At 43.1% G+C, this 14,158-nt stretch overlaps 1 protein-coding gene across 2 annotated transcripts in view; it reads left to right on the forward strand.

Moving 5' to 3' along the window:
* The first annotated feature begins 4,745 nt into the window (after positions 1-4,745).
* IL17RE (interleukin 17 receptor E) overlaps positions 4,746-14,158 on the forward strand; it is a 47,349-nt gene continuing 37,936 nt past the window's right edge. The window contains exons 1-3 of one of the 2 annotated variants that reach the window (XM_060766524.2): positions 4,746-4,858; positions 9,602-9,687; positions 11,947-12,104. In XM_060766524.2, coding sequence (XP_060622507.2) covers positions 11,985-12,104 — 120 coding nt within the window. In that variant the 5' untranslated portion in view covers positions 4,746-4,858; positions 9,602-9,687; positions 11,947-11,984. Of the gene's footprint in view, positions 4,859-9,601; positions 9,688-11,673; positions 11,821-11,946; positions 12,105-14,158 lie in introns of those variants that run through there. The other variant, XM_060766525.2, reaches the window with a different exon arrangement.

Genomic DNA, 14,158 nt, shown 5'->3' on the forward strand with positions numbered 1-14,158 from the left:
TATCAAGAAAACTGCAATGACAGAAATATAACTTAATAGTGTAACACTACCTTGGCAGCCACCTCGCCACAAAAGTAAACATTGCCATTGATTCCCCCGGTGGCAGAGTGGGTTAAATCCTTGTGCTGGCAGGACTGAAAACCGACAGGTTGTAGGTTCGAATCCGGGGAGAGCGTGGATGAGCTCCCTCTGTCATCTCCAGCTCCCCATGTGGGGACATGAGAGAAGCCTCCCACAAGGATGGTAAAACATCAAAACATTCGGGCATCCCCTGGGCAACGTCCTTGCAGATGGCCAATTCTCTCACACCAGAAGCGACTTGCAATTTCTCAAGTCGCTTCTGACACGAAAAAACAAACAAGCAAACAACAACATTGACACTGAAATACAACACTGAGCCTGAGCTCTGCGAGTGCAGCATTTTTCCAAAGGAAGCACAGGGTGTTTGAGGACCAGTACATCTATAAGGATACCAAGATGCTTTTTTTATAAAGCTATGTCCTCCCAACCCAGCTATATGCCTGCGAAACCTGGACTATCTACAAATGTCACATGCAACTTCTGGAACAATTCTATCAGAGTTGCCTCCTGAAAATGCTGCAAATCTCTTGGGAAGACAGGCAGACAAATGTCAGCATGATGGAGGAAGCAGCAAAGACCACCAGCACTGAAACGATGCTCCTCTGCCATCAACTCCGCTGGACCGACCATGTTGTCCGAATGCCCAATCACCATCTTCCAAAGCAGTTGCTCTACTCTGAACTCAAGAATGGAAAATGGAATATTGGAGGACAGGAAAAGAGATTTAAAAGTGGGCTCAAAGCCAACCTTAAAAACTGTGGCATAGATACTGAGAACTGGGAAGCCCGGGCCCTTGAGCTCTCCAGCTGGAGGTCAGCTATGACCAGCAGTGCTGTAGAATTTTAGGAGGCAGGAATGGAGGGCGAAAGAGAGGAACGTGCCAAGAGGAAGGCATGTCAAGTCAACCCCAACCAGGACCGCCTTCCATCCAGAAACCAATGCCCTAACTGTGGGAGAACATGCAGGTCAAGAATAGGGCTCCACAGTAATCTACATACCCACAGCCAGGACATTGAACTTGGAGGATGATCTGACTCAGAGAACGAAGGATCACCTAAGTAAGTAAGTACTTTAGGATAAACATGTTTGCTTAAGCTGCACAGTCATTGGGGAATCAAACCTTTAGCCACCTCTTTAATCCTATGTTGTTACTATCACCTTGAACTGCAGACAATAGCTGTTTCATATTTCCTCCATGCAGCAAAAGCCAAGGGCTGAATCTGATTTTACTTCCCGTTAGACGAGAACATTAAGTCAATGGGCTTTAATTGATCTAAGTGTTGACTTATCACTCAACAATAAATCCAGTAAATCTACTGTAGTAGGAACCATAAATTGGCCCTAAAATACTGTATTTCTTCATTACAAGCACCTATATAACAAACTGTGGCAGATTTTGTTGGGCGAGTGGGCATATTAACAAAGACCCTCCTCATAACGTACAGCAGAGAAACTTATCAGCAGCAGCATGACCCAGCACCAGTAGCCCAAAGTGATGAAAGAACACACAGACCATTGTTATCTCTTCCATAGGAGGCTTTTCTATGTAGTAAAATAATATGGTTGCACTTTTTGCAACAACAAGGTTTCTATAACACAAATAAAGTTCAATCTTCACACTAGAGCTTCACACACCAAGGCCTACCTCGCAATGAGGCCTATTCTTCCACTCACACAGAGAGACTTCTCTCACACTGAGAGCTCTCTCAGACTGAGGCGTTACTAAGAAACAGACACACCTGCTTATATTGAACTGCAGCTTCTCTAAGTCGTTGCATCCATTTAACCCTTTCAGTGCTTGACTCATACTTTTATAATTAAAAATATCTAGTTAATATTTAATATTTCTGACAGATTTGTGAGGTACCCCTTGGCAATTTCACTGACACTGAAGTGCTGACATTAGATATTTTCCATTTATCATAAAGGTCTGTTCAGTGCAAGTCCACTGGATAAGGGACAGAACCATAGATCCAGAAATTTGTGACATGGGCTGGCTCTACAAAGTAGTATTAATGCATTTTAACACTGCTTTAACTGCCATGGTGCAATGCTTTGGAATGCTTTGGATTTGTAGTTTGATGACCACCAACACTCTTTGGCAGAGAAGGTTAAAGACCTTGTAAAACAACCTTGTAACCCTAACTAGTTCCACATTACTGAGCCACGGCAGTTAATGTGATATCCAACTGTATTAATTCTACAGGGCAGATGCACCCTGAATGTTCCTAGTCTAAGAAACCCCTACAAAATTCATGGAATCATTATATAAATAGAATAAATAACAAATAATGGAGGAGGAGTACCAGTAGTGAGCAGGTCAGGGGGCTTTGAGCACCAGCAGTTGGTATTCTTCTGGGTGGTGCTTTGATAAGTTGAAGCTGGAATATTGTGTCCAGTTCTGGGCACCACAATTCAAGAGAGATATTGACAAGCTGGAATGTGTCCAGAGGAGGGCGACTAAAATGATAAAAGGTCTGGAGAACAAGCCCTATGAGGAGCGGCTTAAGGAGCTGGCCATGTTTAGCCTGAAGAAGAGAAGGCTGAGAGGAGATATGATAGCCATGTATAAATATGTGAGAGGAAGCCACAGGGAGGAGGGAGCAAGCTTGTTTTCTGCTTCCCTGGAGACTAGGACGCGGAACAATGGCTTCAAGCTACAAGAGAGGAGATTCCATCTGAACACAAGGAAGAACTTCCTGACTGTGAGAGCCGTTCAGCAGTGGAACTCTCTGCCCCGGAGTGTGGTGGAGGCTCCTTCTTTGGAAGCTTTTAAACAGAGGCTGGATGGCCATCTGTCAGGGGTGATTTGAATGCAATATTCCTGCTTCTTGGCAGGGGGTTGGACTGGATGGCCCATGAGGTCTCTTCCAACTCTTTGATTCTATGATTCTATGATTCTAAGCTCTAGAGGAGGCATAGAAAAGGAAAAATATGGTAAGAGATGAGATGAAACATAAGCAAGAGACCATAACTTGATTACCATCATGTACAGTGGTTCTCAACCTGTGGGTCCTCAGGTGTTTTGGCCTACAACTCCCAGAAATCCCAGCCAGTTTACCAGCTGTTAGGATTTCTGGGAGTTGAAGGCCAAAACATCTGGGGACCCAGAAGTTGAGAGTCACTGATGTAGGAGAATGTGCTTCTTCCTGTTAGTCAGTGGTTCTCAACCTGGGGTCCCCAGATGTTTTTGGCTTTCAACTCCCCAAAATCCTAACAGCTGGTAAACTGGCTGGGATTTCTGGGAGTTGTAGGCCAAAAACATCTGGGGACTCACAAGGTTGAGAATCACTGTGTTAGATGCTTATGACATATGTACGTATTTCTTGCTTAGAAGGCATGATCATCAAGTTTGCAGATGACATCAAATTGGGAGGGATAGCCAATTCTTCAGAAGACAGGAGTAGAATTAAAAATGATCTTAACAGATCAGAGAGAGGGGCCAAAACCAACAAAACCAACAAAATGAACCATAGACAAATGCAAGATACTCTACTTAGGCAGAAAAATCTACCAGAGTGGGAACCGAGGCGACTTCCAAATGGGTGGTTCAGCGTCACTCCTCCTGCCCCAGACCACAATGTGTGTGTTTGTGCATGTGCTTTCAAGTCATCTGTCATTTACGACCATTCTTCTTCTTGTTGTCCTTCTTTTCCTCTCCGAAGTCGAAATTTAGAATTCTAAGGACCGCGTATACCAAGACTCCGTGTCTGGTGAGGCCAGCTAATTGCCAATGTTCCTGGAAGAAGTTGAGACTCACCAGTTGAAGGCAGATGACAGAGGCTTTATTCCATCTGCAGGAGAGATACAATGATTTTAATTTATTTTAAGTGTCATGATTTTAATTGATTTTAAGTTTCATGATTTTAATTGCTTTTACATAGTTCTTTGTGAACACTATGTTGGTGCTTAATTTTTGCCATTTGTATGTTGTAAACTGCTTTGACTCCCCCCAACTTTAAGTCAGCAGCACTACGGCTCACAATTGAGAAGATTATTAAATAAACTAATTGCAAATAGTTACCACACCTGGTGACACCAACTCTTGGGACAGCACTGCAACATACACATACCTAGGGGTTGTGTGGGTTCTTGAAACCTGCAGGCTTGATGATTCTCCTTCAGAAGGGCATAGGTTTTGCTCACTATCTGTGCCCTACGGGATGCAGCCTCTTCCCACGGGTGACGGCAGGGTGAAAGAGCCGGGTGTGGGCCAGGCTGATTGGCTCCTTGCTTGCTTCCCTGCCTGGTTGCATCTATACTGTGTGACACCACATGAATTGCCATGGCTCAATGCTATGGAATCCTGTGGGTTGTAGCTTCACAAGGTCTTTCGGCTCCTTTGCCAAAGACTGATGGTGCCTCACCAAACGACAACTTGCAAGATTCCATAGCACTGAGCCATGGCAGTTAAAGCAGCATCAAACTCCGTTAATTCTACAGTGCGGACAGCGTGAGATCTCTTGGGGTGCCTCTCCACTGTGTGCTGTTCTCCTCACCTTCCCAGCAAGTGTGTCTGTGGGCACATCTGTGTGCCTTTCTTCCTTTGCACGTGCCTCTTGTCCTCATTACCTGTCGCCTCAGTCTGACAGGAAGCCTCAGCTAAAACCAGGTCACCTCAGCATGTCCCAGTTTCCCCACTTCAGCGTGGCGGAAAGGCTTTTTCGTGGGTGGGGGAAGAAAGTGGGGAGGAAAGGGAGAGCTGACTTGTCTGAAAAGAGGTGAGGAAGGGGAAGGCAAGCCCTTTTCACCACTGGGAGCCCAAGGTGCGGTGCAGGTAAGTTTGAGCCGTAACTGAGGGGTATTCGATGCCCTGGGAAGAGGATGGGAGCAAAATAAGAATTCTACCCATATCTCATTAACTTTTCCTTCAGTTCCTATATTTGTAGCATTGCAAAAAGTGAAACTCTATACACTTGAAACTTTTATATTCCCTCTGGTCTGCTAACTTTGCCTGGAGGTGGAGGAAAAATGGGAGCATTGCCTCCTAAATAAGAACTGCGCCTTAGAAATGTAAAGACTGAAGGAAAATTCAGTGGGATCGGATATCATTGTTTAACAAGGTTGGATTCCATATTGGAAAACTGGTGGGTTATAAATTAAAATACTCACAGCAACCCAAACACACAGTTCTTTAGGTAGGCAGTGCACTCATTTTGCCCTTCCTTATGTTCTATCAGAAAGGATACAGAATGGAGGTAAAAATCAATGTGCTGGGTCCGGAGCGAGATCTTGTAGTGTTGCTTCAACAATTTTTACTTCCTCTTGTTTAACAAAGTTGGGGACAATGCTGGGAGAGTAGTTTATAAACTAAATAACAGCAGTGTCAACAATATTAAAATAAACATTGTTGCTAACAGCAGAACTTTCTTCCCTGCATTGGCTGTTGATTTCCTGGAAGCAGGCCAGAGGCAGAGATAGGTACAAAAATATATATTTGGACTACAAATTCCAGAATTCCTGACCAATCTGGGAGTTGTATTCCAATAAAGAATTTTTGAAAGCTCTAATAGTAGTGGGCTTTTGTCTAAAGCAATTATGATACGATGTTTTGGCACAAGAAACACATTTTGGAGCTTACAACCACTTCACAAAGAGCCTAGCAAAGAAGTTGGAAAAAGCCTTTTTCAGTCCACTCAGCTCTATCTCCTTTCCCTCTTCAATCTCTGACTAACTGGAATTTATTTTTGCAGCATCGGCATTTGGAAAATAGTGCAGAGAAGCAGAGACCTTTAGTACTGGTTTGCAGAAGTGTTTCTGCTGCAGTAAACAATGCAATAACACTTTAGCTGGGAGAAAATACAATTGTAACTGAATGTGTTATCCCAACAAAGGATTCCCCGGGCAGGAAGCAGACAGGCTCTGAAGCTGCAAGGCCATTCAGTGCTAACCAGGATGGCCAATTACAACATTCACACTTGCCTCAAACACACACGAGTTCTTTCTTCCACCTTGGACATTTCACAGATATATAAACCCTACTTGCCTAGTTTCTAAGAGACTTCACAACCTCTGACGATGCCTGCCATAGATGTGGGCAAAACGTCAGGAGAGAATGCTTCTGGAACATGGCCATACGGTCCAGAAAACTCACAGCAACCCAATTGTAGCTTAGCAATTCTGCTGTAGACATGTGCCTGCCTATTGCAGCCAAGGTAAATAACAGCTGCGTGTGCAAGGACATCAAAACAAAGAAAAAGTGGTAAATTAGATAAGCCTGCCTCAGCAGTCACCCTTAGCCCATTAAAAAAAATAGATGTATAAGTTTGGATATCAAAATGGAAATAATAAGAAACGGGAAGAAAAAAAGTCAACCTTGGAATATTGTGAAAGAGGCTTTTACAATGATGTTGTTTAGTTATACAAAGCTTATCATATCATGTTTCATATCACGTATGTAAATTGTTAGTATTGGATAACTATTTTGCCGAAACACATTGGACTACTGCTCTTTTTTTTTATGGCACAGGAATGTAAGCCAAGTCTTTTGATGTTATTTCTACACCTGGTGCCAAATCTTCTCTTAAAGGAAAACCCAAGAACACATATATTTTGTTAACAGAGGTATGCCCATATCTCCAGAAGGCCAGCTTGATGTGATTTGAGTGTTGAACTATGGTTCTGGAGGCCAGGGTTCAAATCCATGGGGGACCTTAGGTGGGTCACACTCTCTCAGCTTCAGAAGAAAGACAAAAAGCCAAACTTTTCTTAAGAAAACTTGCCAATATAACTCCATGATAGGTTTGTCTTAGGGCCACTGTGTCAGAAAAAAACATAACACAACAGGAGTGCTAATAAAAAAAAAGTATGTTCCTATAAGACAAAATCAGACAGATTCAGCAAAGCAGCATTCAGTCTCTCTTCTCCCTTTCATTAAAGGTTTAGCCCTGTGACACCATCCCCATCCCTTATTTTCGAAGGACAGAGCTCTGACAACGTGCTTCTCTGTGTACTCTGTCCACAAACCTTGAATCAGATATTCTAACTCTTGTTGATGTGTTGCAATTGTCCACAATATGCATTGCATATTCTACAGGGAAGCAGATAAGCTGTTCCATCTACACCAGTGTTTCTCAAACTGGGGATCGGGACCCCATGGGGGGGGGGCACGAGGGGAGTTTCAGAGGGGTTGCCAAAGACCAGCAGAAAACACAATATTGTTAGTTGTTAGTCATGGGGGTTCTGTGTGGGAAGTTTGGCGCGATTGGTGGGGTTCAGAATGCTCTTTGATTGTAGGTGAACTATAAATCCCAGCAACTTCAACTCCCAAGTGTCAAGATATGTTTTCCCAAACTCTATCAGCGTTCATATTTGGGCATATTGAGTATTGCCAAGTTTGGTCCAGATCCATCATTGTTTGAGTCCACAGTGCTCTCTGGATATAAGTGAACTACAACTCCATAACTCAAGGTCAATGCCCACCAAACCCTTCCGGTGTTTTCTGTTGGTTGTGGGAGTTCTGTGTGCCAAGTTTGGTTCAATTGCATCGTTGGTGGAGTCCAGGATGCTCTTTGATTGTAGGTTAACTGCAACTCCCGAACGACACAATCAATCCCCTTCCCAACCCCACCAGTATTCAAGTTTGGGCGTATCAGGTACTTGTGTCAAATTTAGTCCAGTGAATGAAAATACATCCTGCGTACCAGATATTTACATTACAAATTCATAACAGTATTTATGTATTTATTATTTCAAATATTTATATCCCATCCTCCCCCCACCCCCGGGGTGTGTGTGTGTGTGTGTCTGAGGGCAGCTTACAACCGGCAACCATTAGATACCAACAACAAAACAAAAGAAAAGCAATATAATCACAAATAAAACATTAAATTATAAAATATCCATTAAAACATTATAAATACAGCCAAGTCCAAATCCAAAACTGTAATAAAATTACAGTTATGAAGTAGAACGAAAATAATGTTATGGTTGAGGGTGACCACAACACGAGGAACTGTATTAAGGGGTCACGGCCTTAGGAACCACTGATGCTTGGAAATCCTCCTGTTTGACAGCAACTTCTACGATCCACCTACCAATTTTTGCGGTGAGTTATAATATCGAAATAACTTGCCCAAGATCTGATATTGGGATTCTGCTCTCCTCAACCTTGCGAAGTGGGAACTAAAATCAGTATTAGAAAACAAACCACCATAATTTGTTATCTTTGTACTAAAAAATCTAGAGCTGTGCAGAGATAACTTCGGAGTGTCGGTATGCCTTCTAACCAAGATAAGGATAGGAAGATTCTCTTTGGAAAGCAGGTTCAACGAACATGTATTGCACAAAACAAGTTTAAATGTGGCACCAAAGTACTCTTTAGCAGTTTTACCAGTAGTTCAGAATTCACTGATCGATATCCTGTTAAAAAATCAAACAGCTCAGAATTTTTGAATATTAGTGATTTAATGGAAGAGTAAACCACTTCTTTTCCTCTTCTGTTAATCAAGCTGCTAAAATCACAGCAAGTTTGTGGGCAAGAGATTAGATCGGTGTGAAAGAGATTGTGTATGATACTTTTCGTTCTCATATGAAGAACAAACTCGTGGGCTGAGCAAGCACCTTGATAGGGTAAATTTTGGAATTCGGGGAAACCATAGTTTTGCATTATGCTTCCCATTGGCCATTTGGTTAGAGCAGTGTTTCTCAACCTTCCTAATGCAGTGACCCCTTAACACAGTTCCTCATGTTGTGGTGACCCGCAACCATAAAATTATTTTCATTGCTACTTCACAACTGTAATTTTGTTCCTGTTATGAATTGTAATGTAAATATCTGATATGCAGGATGTATTTTTATTCACTGGACTAAATTTGGCACAGGTTTGTACCTGAAGAAGAGAGAAATACACTTCAACGTCGGGTAAAGCATCCTAGTCAGGGCAGCTAGGAAACGTTTGGAGATCTAGGGCAATCTCCATGCTAGCTAGGAATGTGGAAATGGTAAAATCCTACATATTCCAAGGCTCTTGGGTTGAGGAAAAGTGGACTATTTATTTTCTATGACTTCCAGTCAACACGGCCATCCTCCTCAACTTGACGACTTGTCTTGAGAGGTATTGTTTTGGCAACAATTCAGAAGAAATCTACATGCTGTCGAACTAGAACGCTGAGATACAAAAGTAGATAAAGAGTGCTGTATCGTATTAGGAATCGTTTTTCACAGTTTTTTTCTCTTGTTTTAATAATTGTGATATGTAATTCTATTTTTATACTTATATGTGGAAGATTTTCAAAATTGTATAGTTTTTAAGATAGGGAACCACTTTCATCCCAGTCCTGGGAGAAAAGCAGCCTATCACACTAGAAAATGAATCCACTTAAAATCCGGTTTCTGTCTACTGCAGAAATTCTGGGGTTTGAAGTTTAGTGAGGCTGTTAAAGGCTCCTCCCTAAACTAGAAACCCCAGAATTCTGTAGGAGGCAGTAACTGGATTTAAAGTGGATTAATTCTCTAGTGTGATGAGGTAGTACGACAAGCTAGACCTGCTAAAACACTCTTTTTTGCTCATCTCCTACAGGTGCAGGATCTTTGCCTTCTTTTATCCCTGGCTGAACTACAAAATGCACCCCTATTATTACAGTTGAGCCCTGGCACATGTTAAAGGTTGGTTGTTATGAAGTTGGGTGAGGGAATGTGGGATTCATATCAGGGTAGCTTTGGCTTCAGGTCACTCAGAAATGCAATCATTTCTGGAATGTGTTCTCTGAAATATTGCCCTGCTAGCAAGAATATCCAAACAGGAAAGGGCTCTTCATAAGCCAGAAAAGCCTGGAAATAGCTATCTTGAGTCAGTTTACTGTCTTAAAAATAGGAATAAGAGTGTCCAGAGTAATTGTCAGGATTCAGGAAAGTATTCAGGGCATAGGCGTAGACATTTGGTCCTCCAGGTGTTTTGGACTTCAACTCTCACAATTCCTAACAGCTGGTAAGCTGGCTAGAATTTCTGGGAGTTGAAGTCCAAAACATCTAGAGCAGCGTTTCTCAACCTGGGGGTTGGGACCAATGGGGGGGGGGGGTTGCAAGAGGGGTATCAGAGGGATCACCAAAGACCATCAGAAAACACAGCATTTTCTGTTGGCCATGGGGGTTCTGTGTGGGAAGTTTGGTTCAATTCTATCATTGGTGAAGTTCAGAATGCTCTTTGATTGTAGGTGAACAATAAATTCCAGCAACTACAACTCCCAAATGTCAAGGTCTAGTTTCCCCAAACTCCACCAGTGTTCACATTTGGCCATATTGAGTATTTGTGCCAAGTTTGGTCCAAATCCGTCATTGTTTGAGTCCATAGTACTCTCTAGATGTAGGTGAACTACAACTCCAAAACTCAAGGTCAATGCCCACCAAACCTTTCCAGTATTTTCTGTTGGTCATGGGAGTTCTGTGTGCCAAGTTTGGTTCAATTCCACTGTTGGTGGACTTCAGAATGCTCTTTGATTGGAGGTGAGCTATAAATCCCAGCAACCACAACTCCCAAATGACAAAACCAATACCCCCCAATCCCACCAGTACGCAAATTTGGGCTTGTCGGATATTTGTGTCAAATTTGGTCCAGTGAATGAAAATACGCCCTGCATATCAGATATTTACATTATGGTTCATAACAGAAGCAAAATTACAGTTGTGAAGTAGCAACAAAAATAATTTTATGGGTGGGAGTCACCACAACATGAGGAACTGTATTAAGGGGTCGTGACATTAGGATGGTTTAGAACAACTGATCTAGAGGACTGAAGTTTGGGAACCATTGGCTTAGACTCAGAGTATGGGAATGCAGTTGTATAGAGCAAAAGTACAGCTTTGTTGGATCTCCGCATGTTTTTACTCATATCTACTGATCCACCAACAGGAATCTGGTGCAAAAGATGCAGTACATAAAATGAAAGAATTGTGGGATAATGAATTTGTTTTGAGTCAGAGAACCAAATGGAATTACAGCCTTTTCAATGAACAAATACACCTCAGGGTTGTTGTGAGTTTCCCTGGCTTTATGGCCATGTTCCAGTAGCATTATCTCCTGACGTTTCGCCTGCATCTATGGCAGGCATCCTCAGAGGTCCTCATAACCTCAGAGGTTGCCTGCCATAGATGCAGGCAAAACATCAGGAGAGAATGCTTCTGGAACATGGCTATACAGCCTGGAAAACTCACAACAACCCAGTGATTCTGGCCATGAAAGCTTTTTTGACAATACATTAAATACCCCTCACTTTGTTTCCACAAGCTTTCTTGATTTCAGCTATATAGTCTAGGGTGGGAGGCAGGATTATTCAATGTATTGTCGAAGGCTTTACAACCCAGGATTATTCAGTTGCAGCGTCTGGAAAGCAACTGGCAGCCAGAAATTCTTCCTGATCCATTGGTAATCACACATAGGCACCTAGCAGAAATGCCAGATGCCCATTTGTGCTGATTGCTCTTGGTTATTTTCAGAGCTCCGGAATTAAGAATTGACGACTTCTGAAAGCTGTACTTTAAAAAAGCAACATCCCCAAGGCTCTGGTGGTTTCATAGGTGCACAATTGCCCTTTTGCCCTCTTGCCCAAGACTATAAATGATTAATTGAATCCCAGTCTGTTACTCAGACTCAGAGGTGAGGGACAGAATCCCCAAAAGAGACCCTCCACATTTAAGGATTGAGTAAAACTTCTCTGGTTGTCCAAACAACCAGGAGAAACAGCAGCAGAAGCAAGCACGGCAGCAGCAGCCAAACCCAAGGAATGTAGCTGAGCAAGACTGGTTAGGTTGGGGCAGGGCAGGGCAAGGCAATGTTCGGAGACAGGAGGGGAGGAGACTTGGCCTGCAGCTGCCTGGCCCAAGTATGTGTGCAGCTGCGATCTGACTGTTGGACTTTTCCCACCACAGCCATGTTCCGGTCCAGCTGAGCTCCAGCCCACTGCCCCATGGGGAGTCCCACGCCTGGCACCCTCCTGCTCTCCACCGCTTTCTTGCTGAGCTTCTTGCCTGCTGTGCCCAGGAGTCATCACCTGCCGCTCGCCCGCTTGCAGATCCTCACCAACATTGTAAGGAACTTTATGTGGGGCACAAATGTGGCAGTGTGGGGTTGTGGGTGGATAGAAAGAAAAGGATGCTCCATCACTGTGGTTCAGGGGAACGTGAAAGTCTCCTTATTTGTGGATGGGATGGAGCAGGCATGGGCAAACTTGGGCCCACCAGGTGTTTTGGACTCCAACTCCCGCAATTCCTAACAGCCAAGTTTGTCGATGTCTAGGATGGAGGGATGTGGGGAATCTGTACACCATTGGCATAGCCTGTCCCTTGCAGAACTTGGGAAAACTAATTTTTGAATAACTCTCAGACTCTTCTATCCAGCGCCCATGCTGGATGAGGAGTTCTGGGAGCTATAGTCCAAAAAAGCAACTCTTCCAAATTCAGGTCAGCTGTGCTCTTTGAAGCAAAGACACCAAGGTGTCTCTGTGTGTTTTGGGGACCAGATATTTGTGTGTCAGTTGTTTAGGTGACTTCCTCTGATCGCTTAGGGACCTTCACTCTGTTGTTGAGAGCACTGCAGGAAACCTGTTTCCGTCCAATCAGACTTGGACATGTTGTTTGATTTGTCTGTAAAATCGATCTATGAAAGAGCCGGAGGTTCCACGTGGAGAAAGCGACAGCGTGCCTTGTTGCCCAATGAATGCACTCCATTAGGAAATTTGGCAACAGACAGGCTGCAAACTCTGGAAGAACAACTATGATGTGGAGATGAAACTTGTTTCTTATTGCTTTATATGCCACAACCCAGTGCTGGGGAGAAGGGCTAACAGCCATTGGGGTGGGAAATATATGGATTTGGAGGTGTTTTTGTGTGCAACTTCCTTTAGTTGTAATCTGCATAGTTAATAGTGAGAGCAATGATGAGAGTAATGGTAACATCTTGACCCTCAGGTCTTGAGAAAAAATGGGATATAAATAAAGTCCAAAGTAATAATAGAAAGGTTTCTCAACCCTGATCTAATGTAGGTCTCTGTTACCAGCAGTAGGTCAGCAAAGATTTCTGATTCTCAGTAACAAGAAAATGGCCTTTTTTTATCCTAAATTATGTTGTCAAGAGAAGTTTAAATTGGGTGCCCACAACTGGATTTTAATCGTGAGCTCTATTTGGGTCGTGGAATTCTTTGGTGCACCAGATCCCAATTTGCATCTCTCAGATGTTGCAAGTCACTTCTGGTCGCTTCTGGTGTGAGAGAATCAGCCATCTACAAAGACTTTGCCCAGGGGGCACCTGAATGTGTTGCAATCCTGCGGGGAGGCATCTCTCATATCCTGCCATCCCCTGTTCGGATATCAGCCAGTACGCCAATGCCTTAAATCAAGAAATAGTTTTCTAAGGTCTATAGAGATACCTGCAGGAACACCTCAGCAAATGAGAGTCCAAAAGTGGCAGACTAAAATCCAGAACCTCAACCCATGGCTGATACCAGATGAGAGACTCCCTCCTGGGCACACAGAAGACTGGGTGACTTGGAAGGCACTGAACAGACTGTGCTCTGGCACCACAAGATGCAGAGCCAACCTTAAGTAATGGGGTCACAAAGTGGAGTTACAAAGTGGAGAAGAGCGAACTACAGACCACTTACTACAATGCAGTCTAAGCCCTACTGCATGCACAGTGGAGGGCTTATAGCAACACCAGAGGCACTCCAAGTGACCAGCTACTGGTCAAAGGACATTTAATATAATATCATTTTTAAACTTTGTGTTTTTTAAATACAGTACAACTGTACCCTCGGTTCGCTTCTGATATGATAAATAAAATAAATAACCTTTCAGATTATAATAGAAACCCACAGAGAGTCCTGCAAAACTGTTTAATGAGTACAGTAATTTCTGTTGGAGTATACATTGCTGTCTTATTGAATTTACATGACTATATTGGAGCTTTGTTGCTATCCGGACTTCTATAATTTCCACCTACCTGTGTATTTTCTTTTCTGGAATGCAAATCCAAATGTTATTGTTTTGTTTATGCAGCCTGTATGGCACCACCTATGCATAAGCAAGGCAAATATCAGCACTTGGGAGGATCCCAATGTTTACAGAAGTACAAACGATCTTCAGA

Source organism: Anolis sagrei, chromosome 2 (genome assembly GCF_037176765.1).
Source record: "Anolis sagrei isolate rAnoSag1 chromosome 2, rAnoSag1.mat, whole genome shotgun sequence".
NCBI classification, from domain to species: Eukaryota; Metazoa; Chordata; class Lepidosauria; order Squamata; family Dactyloidae; genus Anolis; species Anolis sagrei.